The 16,467-nt window shown below is 68.0% G+C and overlaps 4 protein-coding genes across 6 annotated transcripts; 1 reads left to right on the forward strand and 3 right to left on the reverse strand.

The window, feature by feature from the left end:
- Positions 1 to 217: 217 nt before the first annotated feature.
- On the reverse strand, positions 218 to 8,014 carry CNKSR1 (connector enhancer of kinase suppressor of Ras 1). Of its 2 annotated transcripts, none has more exons than XM_063418774.1 (21): positions 6,797 to 8,014; positions 6,362 to 6,519; positions 5,862 to 6,052; positions 5,701 to 5,785; positions 5,524 to 5,565; positions 5,148 to 5,447; positions 5,009 to 5,068; positions 4,563 to 4,631; positions 4,167 to 4,286; positions 3,919 to 4,004; positions 3,358 to 3,491; positions 3,113 to 3,276; positions 2,905 to 2,935; positions 2,634 to 2,806; positions 2,480 to 2,553; positions 2,069 to 2,140; positions 1,904 to 1,977; positions 1,645 to 1,709; positions 1,464 to 1,566; positions 780 to 961; positions 218 to 699 (listed from the first exon to the last, which is right to left on the reverse strand). In XM_063418774.1, exons 1-21 carry the CDS (start codon positions 6,846 to 6,848, stop codon positions 496 to 498), a joined length of 2,439 nt encoding a protein of 812 aa, XP_063274844.1. In that variant the 5' UTR covers positions 6,849 to 8,014; the 3' UTR covers positions 218 to 495. The 2 variants fall into 2 exon arrangements, with proteins under 2 accessions (XP_063274844.1, XP_063274843.1); XM_063418773.1 differs by having other exon boundaries at positions 5,677 to 5,785.
- Positions 8,015 to 9,357: 1,343 nt separating this feature from the next.
- ZNF593 (zinc finger protein 593) lies at positions 9,358 to 10,806 on the reverse strand. Its single transcript, XM_063418822.1, has 3 exons — positions 10,567 to 10,806; positions 9,941 to 10,003; positions 9,358 to 9,829 (listed from the first exon to the last, which is right to left on the reverse strand). The coding sequence occupies exons 1-3, from the start codon at positions 10,761 to 10,763 to the stop codon at positions 9,688 to 9,690; spliced, it is 402 nt and encodes a 133-aa protein (XP_063274892.1). The 5' UTR covers positions 10,764 to 10,806; the 3' UTR covers positions 9,358 to 9,687.
- A 459-nt stretch (positions 10,807 to 11,265) lies between these two features.
- Positions 11,266 to 12,336, forward strand: C24H1orf232 (chromosome 24 C1orf232 homolog). Its single transcript, XM_063418817.1, has 4 exons — positions 11,266 to 11,516; positions 11,597 to 11,683; positions 11,768 to 11,865; positions 12,044 to 12,336. Exons 1-4 carry the CDS (start codon positions 11,430 to 11,432, stop codon positions 12,300 to 12,302), a joined length of 531 nt encoding a protein of 176 aa, XP_063274887.1. The 5' UTR covers positions 11,266 to 11,429; the 3' UTR covers positions 12,303 to 12,336.
- A 271-nt stretch (positions 12,337 to 12,607) lies between these two features.
- On the reverse strand, positions 12,608 to 15,465 carry FAM110D (family with sequence similarity 110 member D). Of its 2 annotated transcripts, XM_063418811.1 has the most exons (3): positions 15,167 to 15,465; positions 14,890 to 15,022; positions 12,608 to 14,175 (listed from the first exon to the last, which is right to left on the reverse strand). In XM_063418811.1, exon 3 carries the CDS (start codon positions 14,074 to 14,076, stop codon positions 13,066 to 13,068), a length of 1,011 nt encoding a protein of 336 aa, XP_063274881.1. In that variant the 5' UTR covers positions 14,077 to 14,175; positions 14,890 to 15,022; positions 15,167 to 15,465; the 3' UTR covers positions 12,608 to 13,065. The 2 variants fall into 2 exon arrangements, with proteins under 2 accessions (XP_063274881.1, XP_063274880.1); XM_063418810.1 differs by having other exon boundaries at positions 14,890 to 15,465.
- Between the last annotated feature and the right edge of the window lie 1,002 nt (positions 15,466 to 16,467).

The raw sequence follows: 16,467 nt of genomic DNA on the forward strand, positions 1-16,467 counted from the left end.
TTAAGCACTGGCACAGGCTGCCCGGGACAGTGGTTGAGTCACCATCCCTGGGAGTGTTCAAAAACATGTGGATGTGGCACTTGGGGATGCGGTTCAGTGGTGAACGCGGCAGTGCCGGGTTTACGGCTGGACTCGATCATCTCGGAGGTCTCTTCCAGCCTAAACAATTCCATGATTTGATGATTTCAGCGCCAAGGAAAACCACAGCACGACCAGGCCCTGTCAACACATTTATTTACAGCAGAAGAGCCCGTGGCCGGGCCGGCTGGCAGCACCACCGCGGGGACACGTTCCCCGGGAAAATTCCCCCTTGCCAACCTGCAGCCAGGGCAAGGCGAACTGGGAAAAATTAAGACTGTCACAGAAGCCACTTCCCCTGCGGGGTGGCCCCTCTGGGGCTGAGCCTTCCCGAGTGTGTTCAGGCCCCCCAGCACAGAGCACCCACCGTGCTCCAAGCCTTGCGGGCACCGACCCACACCGGCTCCTGGCGGGATGTCAGGGCTCAGCCGCCTCTTGGTGAGGGCTGTGCTGGTCTCCAGCATCCCCCTGGTCGTGGCGCTGGCCCTGCTGCCCTGCCCAGCCCTCCCGCAGCTCCTGGTACAGCTCCTGGTGCTCCTCCTTCCAGCGCCTGAAGGTGTCCGAGGTGAGCGCCGCCTCTCCCAGCAGCTGCTCCAGGGCCTGCAGCTCCGCCAGCTTCGCCTGCCCGGAGCAAGGCATGTTTTTGGGAGGATGCCCATGGGCAGGGGGCGTTGGGGGTTCGGGGGGCTGCGGGGTCCCACCTTGAGCGTGCTCTGCAGGGCGCGCACGGCGTGCACCCTCTCGTTGATGTGCGGGTTCTTGTTGCGCCGCAGGAAGGACTTTCGGCACTGCTCCTGCGTCAGGACACGCCGCTGCCCCATGAGGGACACCCCGCCCTGCCTCAGGCACCGCGCCAGGCTCTCCAGATCCTCCCCGGCGGGCTCTGGGCAAGGAGAGGGGGCACTGCAGCAGGAGGGCAGCCCTGAGACCCCGCGGGGCTCCCCCGTGCCTGGCCCTGCCCTGAAGGCGTGGAATCATGGAGGGGTTTGGGTTGGGAGGGACCTTAAAGATCATCTTGTTCCACCCCTGCCATGGACAGGACACCTTCCACTATCGCCCGGGCTGCTCCTGTCCCTGTCCAGCCTGGCCTTGGACACTGCCAGGGATCCAGGGGCAGCCACAGCTGCTCTGGGCACCCTGTGCCAGGGCCTCACCACTCACACAGGGAAGACCATCCTTCTAATGTCCAATCTAAACCTACTCTTTTTAGTTTAAATCTATTCCTCCTTGCCCTGCCACTCTGTGCCCTCATAAAAAAAATCCCTCTCCATCTTTCCCTTCATCCCACTCAAACACACCCCAGCTGGAGCTACCCCCGGCACACCCACAGGCAAAAGGGAGGGACACAAGGTGACAGGGGTCAGATGTCCCCCCCCAGCACCTACCCATGGGGGAGCAGGGCCGGGGGCTGCCCTGGGGGCTGCTGGCTGCGCTGCTGGCTGGGGAGAGCTGCGCCTTCTCTGGGGTGTGCTGCAGCCTCTTCCTGGGCTGAGGGAGAGATGGGGCAGGAGGTGAGACAAGGAACTCTGTCCCTCTGTCCCCAGGGTGTCCCCCAGGGCCACTCACCGGGTCAGATCCGTGCCTGGGGGACTCATCATCAGGGTCCTCAGCTTCTGTCTCACTGTAGCAGTCTGGAGGCCATGGGAGAAGACAGAAATTCCCTCCCAGGGCTGAGAACCATCCCAGCTGCATCCCAGAGCATTTGCCACATTCCCCCAAATCATGGCCGAGCTCCCAGCGGTTCCACACCGGGGCTGTGATACTGGGGACCCACAGGGACCCCCTCCCACTGGCCCCAGCTCCGGCCCCAGGATGGCCTCGTTACCTTCCTCCTTGTCCGGGAGTGCCTGCTGGGCCAGCGTGTACTTTGTTTTGGCTGTCACCAGGCGACTGACCCACCTGGGGAGGGAAAGGATGGACAACAGGGGAGGAGGGTCCTGGCCAGCCCGGGGCAGTGGGGCCAGTGCTGACCACTGGCTCTGTTACTCACATGCTCAGGTCAGCCAAGGTTTCAGCAGCAAAGACAAAGGGCTTGTATGTCTGGTGGCACAGCTGGAACACGCTGAGGACAAGGGGGTGGCTGCCTGTGCTGCTGTGGGGACACAGGGCCAGCCCCAAGCCCCCCATCCCAACCCTGCTCCAGTCCTCACCCTCATCCCAGATAACACCAGTAACACAGGGCAGGCCTTGCTCGGAGAGTGGGCACAGGATTGCAAGGTGCCAGCCCTGTGGGGATCCTGTCAGCCCCATGGAAACCCTGGCAGCCCTGTGGGGACCTCGCCAGCCCCATGGGGACACGCAGGTGGCTCCCAGCAGGACTCATCAGCACATGGCCTTGGGACAGCATCCCCTCCCCTCTTCCACCACAGCTGCGGGTGAAAGTGAGACAGACCCCACTCACTATTTCTTCTTCTGCTCCCTGGTGCTCTCCAGGTTGTAGGTGGCCACGTTGATGAGTCCTGCAGCCCTCTCATCCTGCGGGGTCAGGGACAGCCGTGTCCGGCACCACCTCGGGAAAGCCCAGCTGCCCAGGGACACCCGGTGCCCCCACTCACGTTGGGGTGGTTGTACCAGTAGAGCGTGTGGCCCTTGAGCACAAACCAGCAGCGCTTCCACTTCTGGGCCATGAAGCCCACGTGGTCCTTCTTCTTGAGGAGCCACCCATCGCAGTCCACCCGGCCCAGGTCCCGGCACGAGACCCGCCGGCGGCTCAGCCTGGTCGCCACTCCTGCACCACAGCAGGGGTGTCAGGGGAGGGAAGGGGGAGCAGAGCCCCTGGGACAGCCCCCAGCCCCATCCAGCCCAGCCTGGCAGGGCTCTGCTCACCTTTTGGTCTGCGTCCCGTGCTGGGGCTGCCCTGGGCGGGGAGACAGAAATGAGATTTTGGTGACAGTGCAGGGGTGAGGGAATGGCAGTGTTTGCTGAGCCTCCCCAGCAGCACCACAGCCCTTAGGGACCCCTGTAGGGACCCCCAGTTCACACATCCACAGCAGAGACTCAGAGGGGAGCCTCTGACACTCCCCGCAGCTCTCACCTCCCCAGGGAGCTGGCTGGGCTCTGCTCCCCCAGCCCCTGTGGCGGGGGCTGCCCTGGGGCTCAGCTCTGTGGCACAGGGTTCAGTGGCAGCAGGGGTGCTCGGGGGGGTGTCCAGGGGGGTTTCCAGGGGGGTGCCACTGTCCCACACCTCCTCTGCAGCACCTGTGAACAGCGAGCGGGGCTGCAGCCTCGTACTCTGGGGAGAAGTGCTCCGTCCCCAGGCACCCTCTGCTCCCATCCTACCCTGTCCAGACAGTCCTGGCAGCTCCTCCACAGCTGCCCCCGGCAGCCTCAGATCCCGCTCGTCCTCTTCCTGCTCCTCGTCGGTGACGGGATCCGGGGCAGAGTCTGGTCCCGAGTCCAAGTCGGCCGCAACGCTGGGAGGCAAACGGGACCCCTGAGCCCCAAACCTCCCCCAGCACTGCCGGGTCCCTGATCAACCCAGGCACCCCCGGAATGGGGCTGGAGGGGGAGTGGTGGCAGAGCTCCAGCTCAGTTCCCCCGGCCTGCCCAGCTCGGCTCCTGCCGCTGACTCTCCGCACGCCTTTCCATTCCGGGATGGGAGAAGGGTCATGTCTAAATATAGTTCCAACCCTGCTAAAACGTTACCAAGTGAATGAATTACAAACCCCTCCTTTTTTTCATTCCTTAAGACTCTTGGCAGCTTCCTGGGCTGCTCACAGGCAGCTGCCACACTGTTGGCACCTCTCCCCCTAAAAAAGGGCTGGGAAAGGGCCCTGGATGCACCCAGACATCTCCTTGCTGGCCAGATTGGGGGTGTTGGGGTGTCGGGATGGGGCTCACCTGGAGGTCAAGGACACGGGGCTGCCCGGGCTCTCACCACTCCTGGTGCCAGGGGAATCTGCAGCATCCAAAAATGCTCCTGGGGGCTGTGGATGGAATGTCAGTGCCAGCCCCATCCCACCATGGAGCCCAGAGCTTTAGGAATCTCCAGTGTGATGGGAGATGCCCAGCTCTGAGCATCTCTGCCCGGTTCCCAGCACAGCCCAGTGTGGCACTGGGGCTGGACTGGGAGCACTGGGGTCACTCACCTGCTGCCTGGGAGAGGGAGGCGAGCTGGGCAGGTCGAGGGGGATCTTCTTCAGCACCAAAGTCACCCTGTTCCCCTTCTCCAGCAGCTTCCTCGCCAGGTTGACAGGTGTCCAACCCACCTGCAAATCCTGGGTGAGCTGTGTGCCACTGCCCCAGCCCCACGGATGCTGCATCCCCCAAACCCGCCCCAGCCACAGCTCCCGCGTCCCCCAAATCCTCCTGGCAATGGCTCCTGTGTCCCCCAGACCTTCCCCAGCCATGGCTCCTGCTTTTTGCTGCTCATAACTCCTGCATCCCCCCACCTCAGCTCCAGTACTCCCTGAGCCCTCCCAGCCCTGCGGCTCCCTGTCCCTGCCAATCCAGCAGCACCCTGGAGCCCCTCTCCCCTGACTCACCACGACCTGCTCGTTGACCTGCACGATCTCATCTCCAGGCAGGATGTGGCCCCCGTGGGCAGCCAGGGCCTGGGCACAGGTGGGGGACAGTGGGTGCCCAGTCCTCGCTTCTCTCCCTCCCTCCCAAGCTAATCCCACTCAGGATCTCTCCCAGACAGGAAGAACCAGGGGCGTTAACCATTAACCTGACTCTGCACAGCACCTGCTGGAGCTGCTGGTGGGATCGGGGTGCAGAGGGGGCTCCCCCATGCCCAGGCTGTGCTCACTCATGGGATGAGTTGCACGGGCTCAGCCACAGGCAGCGCCCCCTGCTCTGGGTCAGGGGAGGGCAGGTTAGGGCCCTAAGAGGTTCACAGGATCCCATGGGTGGGGGGCGTTCCCCAGAGGGCATAGAAGGGGGTGACTGAGGGGCAGGGGGTGACAGGGAGGGACAGCCCCTCACTCACCTCTGAGGTGGTCGCAGACACAAAGTGCAGGCAGGAGCTGGTGGAGGTGATCTCAAAGCTCTGGGGGGGCAAGACAGGGGTCTGAGCAGGGGCTGGGGGTCCCGAGGCAGAGGGGGGCACTGGGATGGAGGGGACTCACCAGCCGGGTGGAGAGGAGGGGCTGGGGGCTCCCCAGAACATCGGAGGGTGGTGTTGGGGTGTCAGGGGATCCTGGGGGGCTGCTCCATTGGCTGGGGGGCAGCGTTGGCACATCAGAGGATGTTGGGGGGCTCTGCCCCAGGCCGAGGAGCAGTGCTGGGGTGCTGGGGGACATCAGGGGGCTGCCCTGTGGGCTGGGGGGCAGCGCCAGCCCCACACGCTGCAGCACAGCCCTGCGGTCCAGCAGCGCCGGGGGGCTGCAGCCCACGATGCTCTGGCAGATGCCCACGATGTGCTGGCACTGCGGGTGACAGCGGGGCATGAGGGGAGCCCTGGCAGCCCCCCAGCCTGCCACACCCTCCTCACCCAGCACTCACAATCTGCAGGATCCCACTGTTCCTCTCGGCCGCAGGAAGGTCCTGCGGGACAAGATGTGGGGATGGGCATGGTGGGGTGGCTCCGTCCCAGCTGGGGGGCCTTGTGGGGAACCCCCTGCACCCCATCTCCCCTCACCCCAGTTCTTGCCCCACCTCCAGCCAGCCCTGGGCACTCACTGCCTGCAGCGTCTCTGCCAGCTGGGCACAGAGCAGGATGATGTCCCGGCTGGCCGAAAAGTCATTGAGGGTGGAGAAGAGGTACCTGGGGGGGAAGACAGAGTTGAGCCCCCAGAGTGGGGGGCACCCAGCACCCGGGGGTGCCCTCACCTGCCCCAGACCTGTTGAGCCAGGAGAAGAGTTCCTTGGCAGCCCCGACCAGGTCGATGACTCTGGCCAGGAGGGTGAGGGAAGGCGGCTGGGGGGCATCCCCTGCTGACAGCCCCTCCTGCACCAGGCTCTGGATGCCCTGCGCCAGCTCCTGCAGCCTCTCCGTCAGCGTCCGCAGGCTGGTGCTCGCCAGCCCTGTGTCCTGGGGGAACAGGGGTGCCAGGGGATGGACAGGCAGGGCGGTGTCCAGGGTGCCTCCACACCCTCACCTTCACCCAGCCCACGATGCCCTCATGTCCTCCCCTGTGTCCAGCTCAGGGGCTCCTCAGAACCCCTCTCCACTGAGTCCAGGGTGCCGCTGTGTCCCCACCTCCGTCTGGTGCAGTGACGCCATCTGCACCCTTCCACCCAGCCCAGGGTGATCCCACATCCTCCTCCTTCAGCCCAGGGAACCCCCATGCTCCTCCCGTCCGCCCTGGGGTCCCGCAGCCCCGGGGATCCCGGCACTCACCAGGTTCCGGAGCTGCTCCGTGGCCTCCAGCAGCAGCTCCTGGTGTCCCAAGGGCCACACTCCCAGTGCCTCCAGGATTCCCGCGTCCAGCCCCAGCAGGTCGGGCCCCGACAGCCCCCAGGCCTCGAAGGGATATCCCTGCACCGCCGCGTCCAGCCCTGCCACAGATCGGTCCCCCCTGCCAGTGTCCCCGCTGGCCCCTGGCCGGGTGGCCCCAGGGGTGACCCCTGGCTGACGGGAGGGTCCTCATGCAAAGAGTCCACCGGGCCTCAAACTAAACGGTGCGAAGGGGCAGACCCCTTCCCGCCGCCGCCTCCACCCAGGGAATGCCCCTCCCAGGAAGGAGATGAGGGACGGGAAGCAGTGCCACCCCAGCCACATGTCCCCAAGCTGGGGACACCCCGCCCCAGGGCCCGAGGACAGCCGGGGTCTCACCTCGGAGCCAGGCGGCCACCTGCGCGGGGCCCCAGGAGCCCACGGGCTCCATGGCGGCGGCCCTGAGCGGCGGCGGGCCCGGAGCGGCGGCGGGCCCGGAGCGGCGGCGGGCCCGGAGCGGCGGCGGGCCCGGAGCGGCGGCGGGCGCGGCTCTCACCTGCGCCGGGCGCGGCTCCCACCTGCGCCGGCAGCCGCAGCCCCATTGGCGCTCCCGGGTGCCGCTCAGCGCCGCGGCTGCCCAGGACGGCCCAGGACGATCCCGCGGGGCGAGGCCCCGGTGAGTCACAGCCCGGACGGTGACACACGGCCGCTGGAACCCCCGGGAAATGACAGCCGGTGTCACCCCCCAGCCGCTGCACGCAGCCAGGGCTGAGGCCCGACAGCACTTGTGACACCAGTGGGAGACCCCGAGGTGCCCTGTGGGGGCAAAGTTAGGCCACACAGACCCCCAGAAGAACCCGAGGGAAGCCCCTGCTCAGCCCTGGAGTTTTTGGGATGTCACCCCTCGCCCAAGGCACAACTCACACCCCTCTGCAGGTGGGGAAGCTGAGGCAGCCCCACGCAGGCCTGCAGAGGAGTTCCCCCATGGCCGAGCCCAGCCCCTCAGCCCCGCCTGGGCTGGCCGTGGCCCCCCCGCCCGCCGTGTCCGCTCCGGGGAGCAGCGGGCGCTGATCGCGGCTGACAGCTGCTGCTCCGCGCCCGCCCGGTGCCTGCGCCCTGCCCCAGGGGCTGCGGGGCCGCCGACACGCACGGAGCCCTCGCCGTGCTCGGGGGCTCGGGGGGTCCCAGCCCCGCTGCCGCCGCCCCACGGGGCCCGATCCCGCTGCCCCCCACCACACCATGATCATCCGCCCCCGACGCCTGACCCCGGGGTATTTCCGTCTGCTGCAGGTAAGGCCCGAGCAGGGTTGGGGGAGTCCCGGGGAGCCCCGGGGTCCTGCCCGTGCTGCCCACCAGGCCTGCTGGCTGCGGGAGCCGCTCCCGGCTGTATCCCAGCTCCACGTTAGCAGCGACGATGCTGCCGATGGGGGCCCACAAGTGCTGCTCGAGGCATCCTAAAACCCCCTCTGAGATGCCCAGAGGGACACAAAGCTGCCCCCATTGCCTTTACACCACGCAGTGTGATGGGGACATTGAGGGCATGGCCCCAGGCCCCTGCCCCCGTGGGGTGTGGGGTACTCCAATGCTCCCCTCTGCTCTCTGTGTCCCCACAGATGCAGCTGGCAGCGGGCCGTGGGGCTGAGCCGGGGGGCCGCCTGCTGACCCCCCTGGCCCTGCTGCTGGCGGCCGCCGGACTCTGCCTGTCCCTCTACAGCGCCCGGAGGATGGCTGACCCCGCCAAGGCCCCCCCGGAGCCGTGAGGAGGGGGCTGGGGGGCCGTGGGGACAGTCCCCGGGGGGGTGTTGGGGTCCCCTCTCCCCACTGGCCCCTGCCTGAGCGCTGCGGCCGCTTTCCAGCTGACCTGCGCCACATCCAGCCCTTCCCACCGTGCCTGGGCACGCCACGGGTGCCCTGGGGATGGGGGACACGCGCCTGTCCCCGCCTGTCCCCGCCGTGGGCAGCCAGGATGGAGAACGGAGAAGCCGCTTCCAGCTCCGGAGCTGCCGGCTGAGCCCCTGCCCGGGCACAGGGGGACATCGGGATCCGGCCACCAGAGCAGAGGCTGGACGGACAGACAGGGACGGCCGAGCCGGGAGCTGCCTCCATCCCCATCCCCCACGGAGGCAGAGGGGCCTGGGGACCCCGCTGGTGGCCACAGAGCCCCCTGTCCCCATGGGAACGCGCCGTGGCTGCAGCCCCAGGAATGAGGCCAGCGCCGTGCGCCATTAGGTAACGGGCAGGGGGGACAAGGGGCCGTGACGTGTCCCCTGGGGCCGTGACGTGTCCCCTGGGCAGGCACATCCCGCCGGGATGGCGCTGGGATGGCGGCTGCAGCCTCCCCAGCCCCCGCAGAGCTGCATCCCCCGGGGCCGGGGGACACATCCGGGCAGGCTGCGTGGAAATAAACCCTTCTCTACCCAGCACAGCTGTGTCACTGCTCTGTCTCTGTTCCCAGCACATTCCCAGGGCCCAGCGCGGCAGGGGGGACTAATCGGGGACACCCAATCCGAAGGGATTTGGTGGCATTGTCACACAATGTCCCCTAAGGGGCACCAGCAGCAGCATGGCACACACCAGGCAGGGAGGCTGATCACACCATGCAGCCCCAGCCCTCAGGAGCAGGAAATCACTTGTAGGAGTTGAGGTTTTGGGGACAGAAGCCTCAGTGTCCTCACCAAGGGGACACCAGCACTGCCTCCCAAGGCCCAAACCAGCTGCTCACTGCAAACCCAAGTGCTTGATGAAGAGGTCACTTAAGCTCATATTCCCCACAAAACACTGCCTGGGAACTCCCTGCCAGGAGGGCAGGGGGACTTTTACCAGCCTGCCAGGCAAGAGCTCCAGGACAAGGCTCCAGGCATGGACAGCTTTGGGTAATGGGGAAGAACCCATTACCCACAACCCTGAGGTGCCCCCCACCCCTGGGGGGACTGTCACCCTCATATTCAATGCTGCCACACTGGTAGTTGACATATTTTAATGGGTGCATCACTGAAATAACCTCTGACCCAAGGACAAAGCAGAAACTGCTCCAAAAGCAGCCAGACAAGTGTGCAGTCCCACCAGCACTGAGAGAACAAACAACTGGTCCCCTTCTGGACAAGGAGGACACTCAGTGAGGCCACCCAGGGTCTTGCTGGCTCCTTCTCCTCGTTAGTCCCTGGCCAGGGAGGCTGTGGGAGGAGCAGGGTGGTTTTGGCTGGCAGTGCTGGGACATGTTTTTCTCACAAAGCTGAGGACAAAGACGTCCTTACAGATCCACTCAGCCTCTCTGTCCCCTGTTCCTGCGCTCAGCTGGACGTCTCCATCTCGGTGACCTCCTCGAGGGGCTGGGTCTGCACCTCCACCTTCTTTGGGGGGATGTAGGAGCCCATCCCAGCGGCGCGTTCAGCCTCCTCCTGAGTGTACGGAGCCTCGCGCAGCTGCTTCAGCCTGGGGGTGCAGAGGGGGTGAAGCTTCCAGCTGCTCCTCAAGCAGGGCCAGCCCAGAACTGCCCCTGCCACCCCCTCACCCCGGCCAACTCGGGGGGCTGCTCCCTTTTACCTCTTCTTGTGCACCTTGGATCTGAAGTGCTCCTTCATGCTGTTCAGGTCCACGAAGTAGCGCCTGGAGTGTGAAAGGATGGGGGTCAGGGGGACCCCGCGACTGAAGCAGGGCTGGGGAGGGTCCTACCGAGGGGCCAGGGTCCCACCACAACCCTGCACGGGCCAGGGGTCACCCTGACACCAGGACAGGGAACTCCCCCAGGGCTTAGAGCCCTCTGGCCAGGAGCCAGGGACCACCCGGGACCAGGGCAACCCTCCCAGGAGCCAGGGACCACCCGGGACCAGGGCAACCCTCCCAGGGCAGAGGGACCACCCGGGACCAGGGCAACCCTCCCAGGGCAGAGGGACCACCCGGGACCAGGGCAACGCTCCCAGGGGACAGGGACCACCCGGGACCAGGGCAACCCTCCCAGGGCAGAGGGACCACCCGGGACCAGGGCAACGCTCCCAGGGGACAGGGACCCCCAGGCCTGAGCACCGCTCTCCCAGAGCCCCCTGACCCCCAGGACCAGGACAGGCCCATCCCGAGGTGGGAGCCCTCCCTCCCCGGCCCCCGGGATCTCCCGGGATCCCCCCCGGTCCCCGGGATCCCCCCGGCCCCCGGGATGTCCCCGCCGCACGCACGCGCAGTGCAGGCAGTAGAATTGGGCGCAGCCCGGCAGGTCGGGGTCGACCTCCTGCCGCAGCAGCCGCGCGGCGTTCTCGGGCTTCAGGTCCGCGTGGATCTCGTCCAGGTCGCGCCGGCGCCGCTTCGTCTTCAGCTGCCGGGCGAGCGAGTGCGCCCGGTGCGCCCCGGTGCGCCGCCCGTTCCGCGGGGACATGGCGGCCGCACGCCGCGCCGCGCCGCACTGCGCAGGCGCGGGGGCTGCGGGACACGCCCACACCGCCGAACGCCCCGCCCACAGGCCGCGAGAGTGTGCGCGTGACCACGCCCATCCACGTAAACCACGCCCATCTCCAGCAGGCCACGCCCCCGCCCGTGCCCCCGGTCCCGGGCCCGTCCCCGCGTCCCTGCGACCCCCCCAGTCCCGGTGCCACCGTCCCCGCCCCGTGCCGTGTTCCCCCCGTGTCCCCGTGCTCCCCGTGCTGCCCCGGTCACCGCTGTGATGAGCCGGGCAGGGCTCAGCCCACCGTGTCCCGGCGCTGATCGTGTTTCGTCCGTGATCAATTATAGATGGGGACACGCGGCGGGGGGGGCGCGGAGCTCCAGCGCCTCCCCTGCACCATGAGGGGGCTGTCCCAGCCCTGGGGGTCCCAAGTGGGCGGGGGGCACCGGGGGGCTGGGGCGGGGGGTCGGGATGGGTTTTGGGGGTGACCGGAGCAGCCGCCCCCGCGCTGCCCCCGGCTCAGCCCGGGCTCAGATTCCTTTTGTGCGGTGCAAGTGGCCGCTGAAACTTTAATGAAGCCACCGGATCGCCGGGTCGCCCGCCGTGCCCGCCCCGCTGCCCGCGGCTCCCGCCGACTGCGGCCCCGCTGCGCCCCTCGCCATGGCCCAGGGCTTCTGGCGGCTCTACAAGGCCAAAGTGCTGCAGACCCTGGGGGGGCCGCGGCCGGACGGGGCCCTGCAGGACGAGGTAGGGTGGGGGGTCCCCAAAATGGGGTGACCAACCTCCCTGCCCTCCCCCTGCCTGTCCTCACGGGGGCTTCGTTGCAGGGAGACCCCCCCGAGCTGAGGGAGACGGCCGAGCCCCCCGCGCTGCTGGAGGAGGGAGCCAGCCCCGTGTCCCAGCTGGCCAGGAGGGTGAGGAGGGGGCTGCGGGCAGCGGGGCCGGGGGGGTCACCGGGAGCCGGGGATGCCCAGTGACCGCGGCGCTGCCTCCCGCAGGTGCAGGGGGTGGGGGCCCGGGGCTGGCGGACGCTCTCGTCCCTCTTCACCCGCGAGGACGAGCACCAGCTGCTCAGCCCGGAGCCCTGCCCAGACCAGTAAGTTACTGATCGCTGGGGAGGGACCCCGGACCCGGATCCCACCCCTGGGAACTGCCGAGCCCCCACAAACCCCCCCACTCATCACCGGCATCCCCCTCCCCGCGGCGTGGAGGGGGGCACGGGGGGCTGGGGGAAGGTCCCTGCACCGACATTTCCATCCCCGCTCTCTCCCCAGCCCTCTGGCCGCGGAGCCGCCCGAGATGCCCCGCACCGAGAAGGCCCCGGGATTTTGGGATCTCTTTGCTACCAAGTGGCAGCAGGCGTCGGGGCCGGAGAAGGGGGTGCCCCCCCCGGAGCCGGGGGAGAGCCCTGGGGAGCCGCCGGGTGACGATGGCAGCGACCTGCGGGAGCCAGAGGAAGGAGCCTTCCACTGGGGCTTCCTGGCTGGCAAACTGGCCGAAATCCGGAATAAAACCGCCCCCAAGGGCAACTAGAGGAGGATGCACCGGCCGGACTCTCCAGAAGTTATTGTGGGCAGCGCCCCGCCCATGCCCGCGGGCTCTGCCGCGCGTTTGGGTGTGTCGTCTGCACTGACGCCCCCGGAGGTGCCCCTGTTCCCCTTTCCCCTTTCCCCTTTTCCCTTTTCCCTGAGCTCTGCCTGCTGCTTTCCTTGCCCTCACCCTCCCAACAGCCCCACGGCCCCTGAGGCAGCACAACCCCCAGGGTGGGGAGGGGGAGCTGCACCCCCAGCCCTGGGACACCCCCCCCAACCACACACACACTGCCAGGCTAGAAAAAAACCCCAAACAGATTTATTGAGGGCAGCTCTGGCCCCAGCAGCCCCTGTTCTGGGGAGGAGGGGGCTGCGGGGTGGGCTCTGCCCAGGACAGGGGGCTCGGGCTCTGCCCACCCCCCTGCCTGCAGCTGGAGCAGCACAAGGGCGGTCGGTGGGGGCTGCGGGCTCACCCCACCCTCCCGGGCTGGGGACAGGGAGAAGGGAGGTGGGTGACAGATGGGGACAGCAGCCTGCCAACCCTGCGGCCCTGGAGAGACCCGGGGTGTCCCTTCTTCGCCTGCCCCTCAGGTGCCCCCACCACGCCCAGCCTGCGGACCTGGTGGTGCTCCCAGCCTGCAGCGTCCCCGGGGCTCCAGGCCACGGCTGCCCCCAGCCCATCGGCCACATCCAGCGAGGGCCAGGGGCCACAGCCGGCCAGCGGGAGCCCCGCGGTGTCCTCGTCCCGGCCAGGCTGTCCCGGCTCACACCGTGGACTCCTTGGCAGCGGCCCAGGCTCTCTGGCAGCCGTAGAGCCACTTGATGACGCGGGCGTTGCGCTCCACCACCGACACGGCGGAGCCCGGCCGAGGGTCCGGCTCGTCCTCGCCCGGCCCCGCGTCCCCCTCGCTGCCCCCCGAGGCCCGCCCGGGCTCGGACTCGCAGGAGCCGGGGCCCCGGGCCGAGGCGCTGTCCCAGCCCGCCGGCCCGAAGCGCTCCCGGCCCAGCAGCTCCACCTGCGCCCGGTCCAGCCCGCAGTAGTTGAAGAAGCGCTCCTGCTCCGACAGCGGCAGCGACACGCGCAGGGCCAGCGGCTCCTTCCCGGGGCCGCCGGGGGGCTGCTCCGCGGGGCTGCCGGGCACGGGGAGGATGCTGACGCTGTCACCGCCGCTGCCGCCTCCCGGTGTCCGCGCCCCCTCCTTCTCTGCAGGCGCCCACAGCATGGGGGTCTCGGGGCTCTGCGGGGCTCTGGGTGCCTCGCCCAGCGCCCTGGCGGGGGGCGAGCTGGGCGCTCTGTCTCTGAGGGGTCCCTGGAAGAGGCGCCGCACCAGCCCGGAGCCCTTGGTGTTCTCCTTGTCGGCGGCCAGGCAGTCCCGTTTCTGCCGGTAGATGATGAGCGAGTCGGGTCTCAGCAGGCGCCTGCTGCCGCTGCGGCGGGACACGGGGGACTGCGGGCGCGGCAGCTCGGAGCCCGGGCACAGCTCCCCGCAGGGCTGCCGGGCCAGCAGGCGCCGGCCGTGCGGGGCCAGCCGGGGCGAGCCCCGCAGCGCCGGCTCCTGCCGCCTGCTGATCACCTGCTGCGACTTGACGTACTTGGCCTTGTCGGCCTCCAGCCGCTCCACGGCGCTGGCCCTGCGGCCCCCGCTGCCCCCCGGGCCCTGCGGGCACTCGGGGCTCCGGTTCAGCCAGGCCAGGGGCGAGCCGCGGCCCGGGGCCATGAGGCGCAGGTTGCTGGAGGCGCAGACGGCGAGAGCGGGGCTGCCCAGGGGCACCATGGCCCCGGAACGGCGCTGCTGAGCGCTCTGCTCAGCGGGCGGGTCCGGTGTGGCCGCTGGGGAGGCTCCTGAAGCTTCGCTCGGCTCCTGGATTCAGCCCTGGGAGGAGAGAGGAGAGTCAGGGTCAGCCCCGAGGGTGCAGCGGTGAGGAGGAGGAGGATCGGGCTGAAGCAGAGCTGAGGGTCCCCTCAGTGCCGCATGGGCAGCGAGCCCTGCCCGCCCAGGCAGGAACAGCCCCTGGGCAGGAAGGGAGAAGCGCCGAGCATCCGCCGGCTTCAGCCGCATCCCAGGAGCGGCGGCCAACAGGAAAAAATACCGGAGCCGGCCGCCGCCTCGCCTTCCCGAGCGGCACAAGAAAGCTGCGCTCGGGGAGCTGGCGAGCTGCCCCACGGCTGGGGGTGCTCGGGGTCCCCGAGCCGTGCCCCGCACAGCCAGGCTGGGCTGGAGGGAGGATTCTCCCCTTCTCCGTGTGCGGAGGGCACGGAACCAGCCCTGGGTGACAGCAGGGACACGGCGCTGGGCACGGCAGAGCTCAGGGGAGCAAACAGCCCGAGAACCCTCGGCCACGCAGCTCCACAGCAGCCCACGGGCTCCACACTGCCCCCACTCCAGAGTACAGACGGGGAAACTGAGGCACGCGGTGTGTCCGGCCCTGCGCTCCCGAGGGATGAGCACGGGATGTGCCCAGGCTGGGACTGCCCGCGGGGCTCTCACCCTCCCCAGCCCAGCCCCGCGGCCAAGACCTGCGCCAGGACCTGTGCCAGGACCTGTGCCAGGACCCGTGCCAGGCAGGCGGGGGATGCTCTCGCTCACCTGAGGCCAAGCAGGGATGCAGGGCTGGGATGCAGGGCTGGGATGCAGGGCTGGGATGCAGGGATGCTCCAGTCTCACGCAGCTCCTGCGCCTCTGGCTGCCGCGGCAAACTGAGCGCAGAGCCGGGAGCAGCCTCATATAGAGGATGAGGAAGAGGAAGAGCCACCCATTAACCCCTGCCAGCCCAGCCTCGCCGGCAGGAGCCCACCCTGCCAGCCTGACCCCCCTTCACAGCCCTGCCCAGCATTAACCCCGTCCTCCTGCAGCTCCTGCTCACCTCTGCCAGCTCCCCCCTCCCTCCGCTTCCTTACGGGAACCCGGTCGGGATTTCGGGATCTGCAGCGGAGATTTTTGCCTCCGAGTCTCTCTGTCCCCCTGCACGGGCGGGTCGGGAATGGGGCAGGGACACCGTGACCGCTCCAGCAGCTCCTCCTCTTACACCCACCCCAGGGTGCTGGGGGCAGCTCAGGAGCGGGAGCCCACCACAATCCCCCTCCCCAGGGTCCTGGCAGGCAGGAAAGAAGGAGGAAAGGTCCTTCTGGCACCTTCTCCGGCGGCGGTGAAAGGGTCAAAGCCAGCCCCGCGCCGGCCGGTTCCTGCCTCTTCCCCCCGGGAAGGGCTGTAAATCGCAGGAAGCCACAATGGGCTGGAGCTGGCCCAGGGGTTATTTTTACCGCTGCCCTCTTCCCTTCCCGAGGGCCGAGTGCTCCCACAGGGACAATCCCGGCCCCTCCATCCCCAGCTCCAGCCCGGGGGGCTGCGAACGTGGCACTGGAGCAGAGGGGGCAGGACGGGCTGCACCCCTCGGTGGGCTCCCAGACCCTCGGAGAGGGGCCAGAGGAAGCCCCCAGTGCTTCCCAGGGAGCCCCCAGCCCCCTGCACCCCTCTGGCAGCCAGCCGGGAGGGAGAGCTGGGCACAGCCCGGCCCAGGCTGATCACAGGGGCTGAGGAGGCTCCAGCCAGGACAAAGCCATAGCACTCAGATCCCGGGATGAGAGGGGACCTGTCCCTTCTGTCCCCACCCCAGTTCCTTCCTGCGGAGCTGCTGCTGCAGACCCAGTGCCAGGAACGGGCCCTGGGGCTGTGTCCAGCACCTTCCCGGCCGATGGCAGCGGGGCAGGAAGGGGCTGGGGCCAGGACTCCTGTGCTGACGAGAACAGGCAGGATGAGACGGGCCAGGTCCTGTCTGGGCTCTGCAGGCACTGGAAAAATTCCCAGAGTCAGAAGGAAGGGACAGACCACCTCTCTAATAAACCTGGAGAGGAGCAAAGCAGGCAGCACTCGGGCTCTGTGTGCAGGATGAGGCTGCACTGGAGCAAATGTGGTGGAAGACAGGGAATGGGATCCGGCCAAGTGATGGAGAAACCCTTGGCAGCTCTGGGATCTGCCCCTGGATTCCCTCATGGACCTTAATTTTAACTCCAGGCAACATGAATCACTGTTCATTGGGAAGTGTTTTATTTTCCAAGTGGTTCTGGTAAAGCCACGAGTGAGTAAGAACAGCCTTGAAATCACCTTTCCTTGTTGGCTGCAGCCTGTTCCTCTGGGATGCTCTTCCCAAATGCCTGGCCCCTCCTT

The sequence above is a fragment of the Prinia subflava genome, chromosome 24, assembly GCF_021018805.1.
Source record: "Prinia subflava isolate CZ2003 ecotype Zambia chromosome 24, Cam_Psub_1.2, whole genome shotgun sequence".
Taxonomy (NCBI): Eukaryota; Metazoa; Chordata; class Aves; order Passeriformes; family Cisticolidae; genus Prinia; species Prinia subflava.

What these genes read in the sequence shown, in the direction of transcription:
- CNKSR1 (XM_063418773.1), bottom strand. Translation starts at nt 6,848, where the DNA reads ATGGAGCCCGTGGGCTCCTGGGGCCCCGCGCAGGTGGCCGCCTGGCTC. An exon ending in AGGGAGCAGAAGAAGAAATA is followed by an intron (nt 2,141 to 2,479) that starts GTGAGTGGGGTC and finishes CCTTGTCCTCAG; the next exon opens with CGTGTTCCAGCTGTGCCACC. An exon ending in ACCTTGGCTGACCTGAGCAT is followed by an intron (nt 1,978 to 2,068) that starts GTGAGTAACAGA and finishes TTCCCTCCCCAG; the next exon opens with GTGGGTCAGTCGCCTGGTGA.
- ZNF593 (XM_063418822.1), bottom strand. Translation starts at nt 10,763, where the DNA reads ATGTCCCCGCGGAACGGGCGGCGCACCGGGGCGCACCGGGCGCACTCG. An exon ending in TTCTACTGCCTGCACTGCGC is followed by an intron (nt 10,004 to 10,566) that starts GTGCGTGCGGCG and finishes TTCACACTCCAG; the next exon opens with GCGCTACTTCGTGGACCTGA. An exon ending in TCCAAGGTGCACAAGAAGAG is followed by an intron (nt 9,830 to 9,940) that starts GTAAAAGGGAGC and finishes CTGCACCCCCAG; the next exon opens with GCTGAAGCAGCTGCGCGAGG.
- C24H1orf232 (XM_063418817.1), top strand. Translation starts at nt 11,430, where the DNA reads ATGGCCCAGGGCTTCTGGCGGCTCTACAAGGCCAAAGTGCTGCAGACC. An exon ending in TGTCCCAGCTGGCCAGGAGG is followed by an intron (nt 11,684 to 11,767) that starts GTGAGGAGGGGG and finishes TGCCTCCCGCAG; the next exon opens with GTGCAGGGGGTGGGGGCCCG. An exon ending in CCGGAGCCCTGCCCAGACCA is followed by an intron (nt 11,866 to 12,043) that starts GTAAGTTACTGA and finishes CTCTCTCCCCAG; the next exon opens with CCCTCTGGCCGCGGAGCCGC.
- FAM110D (XM_063418811.1), bottom strand. Translation starts at nt 14,076, where the DNA reads ATGGTGCCCCTGGGCAGCCCCGCTCTCGCCGTCTGCGCCTCCAGCAAC.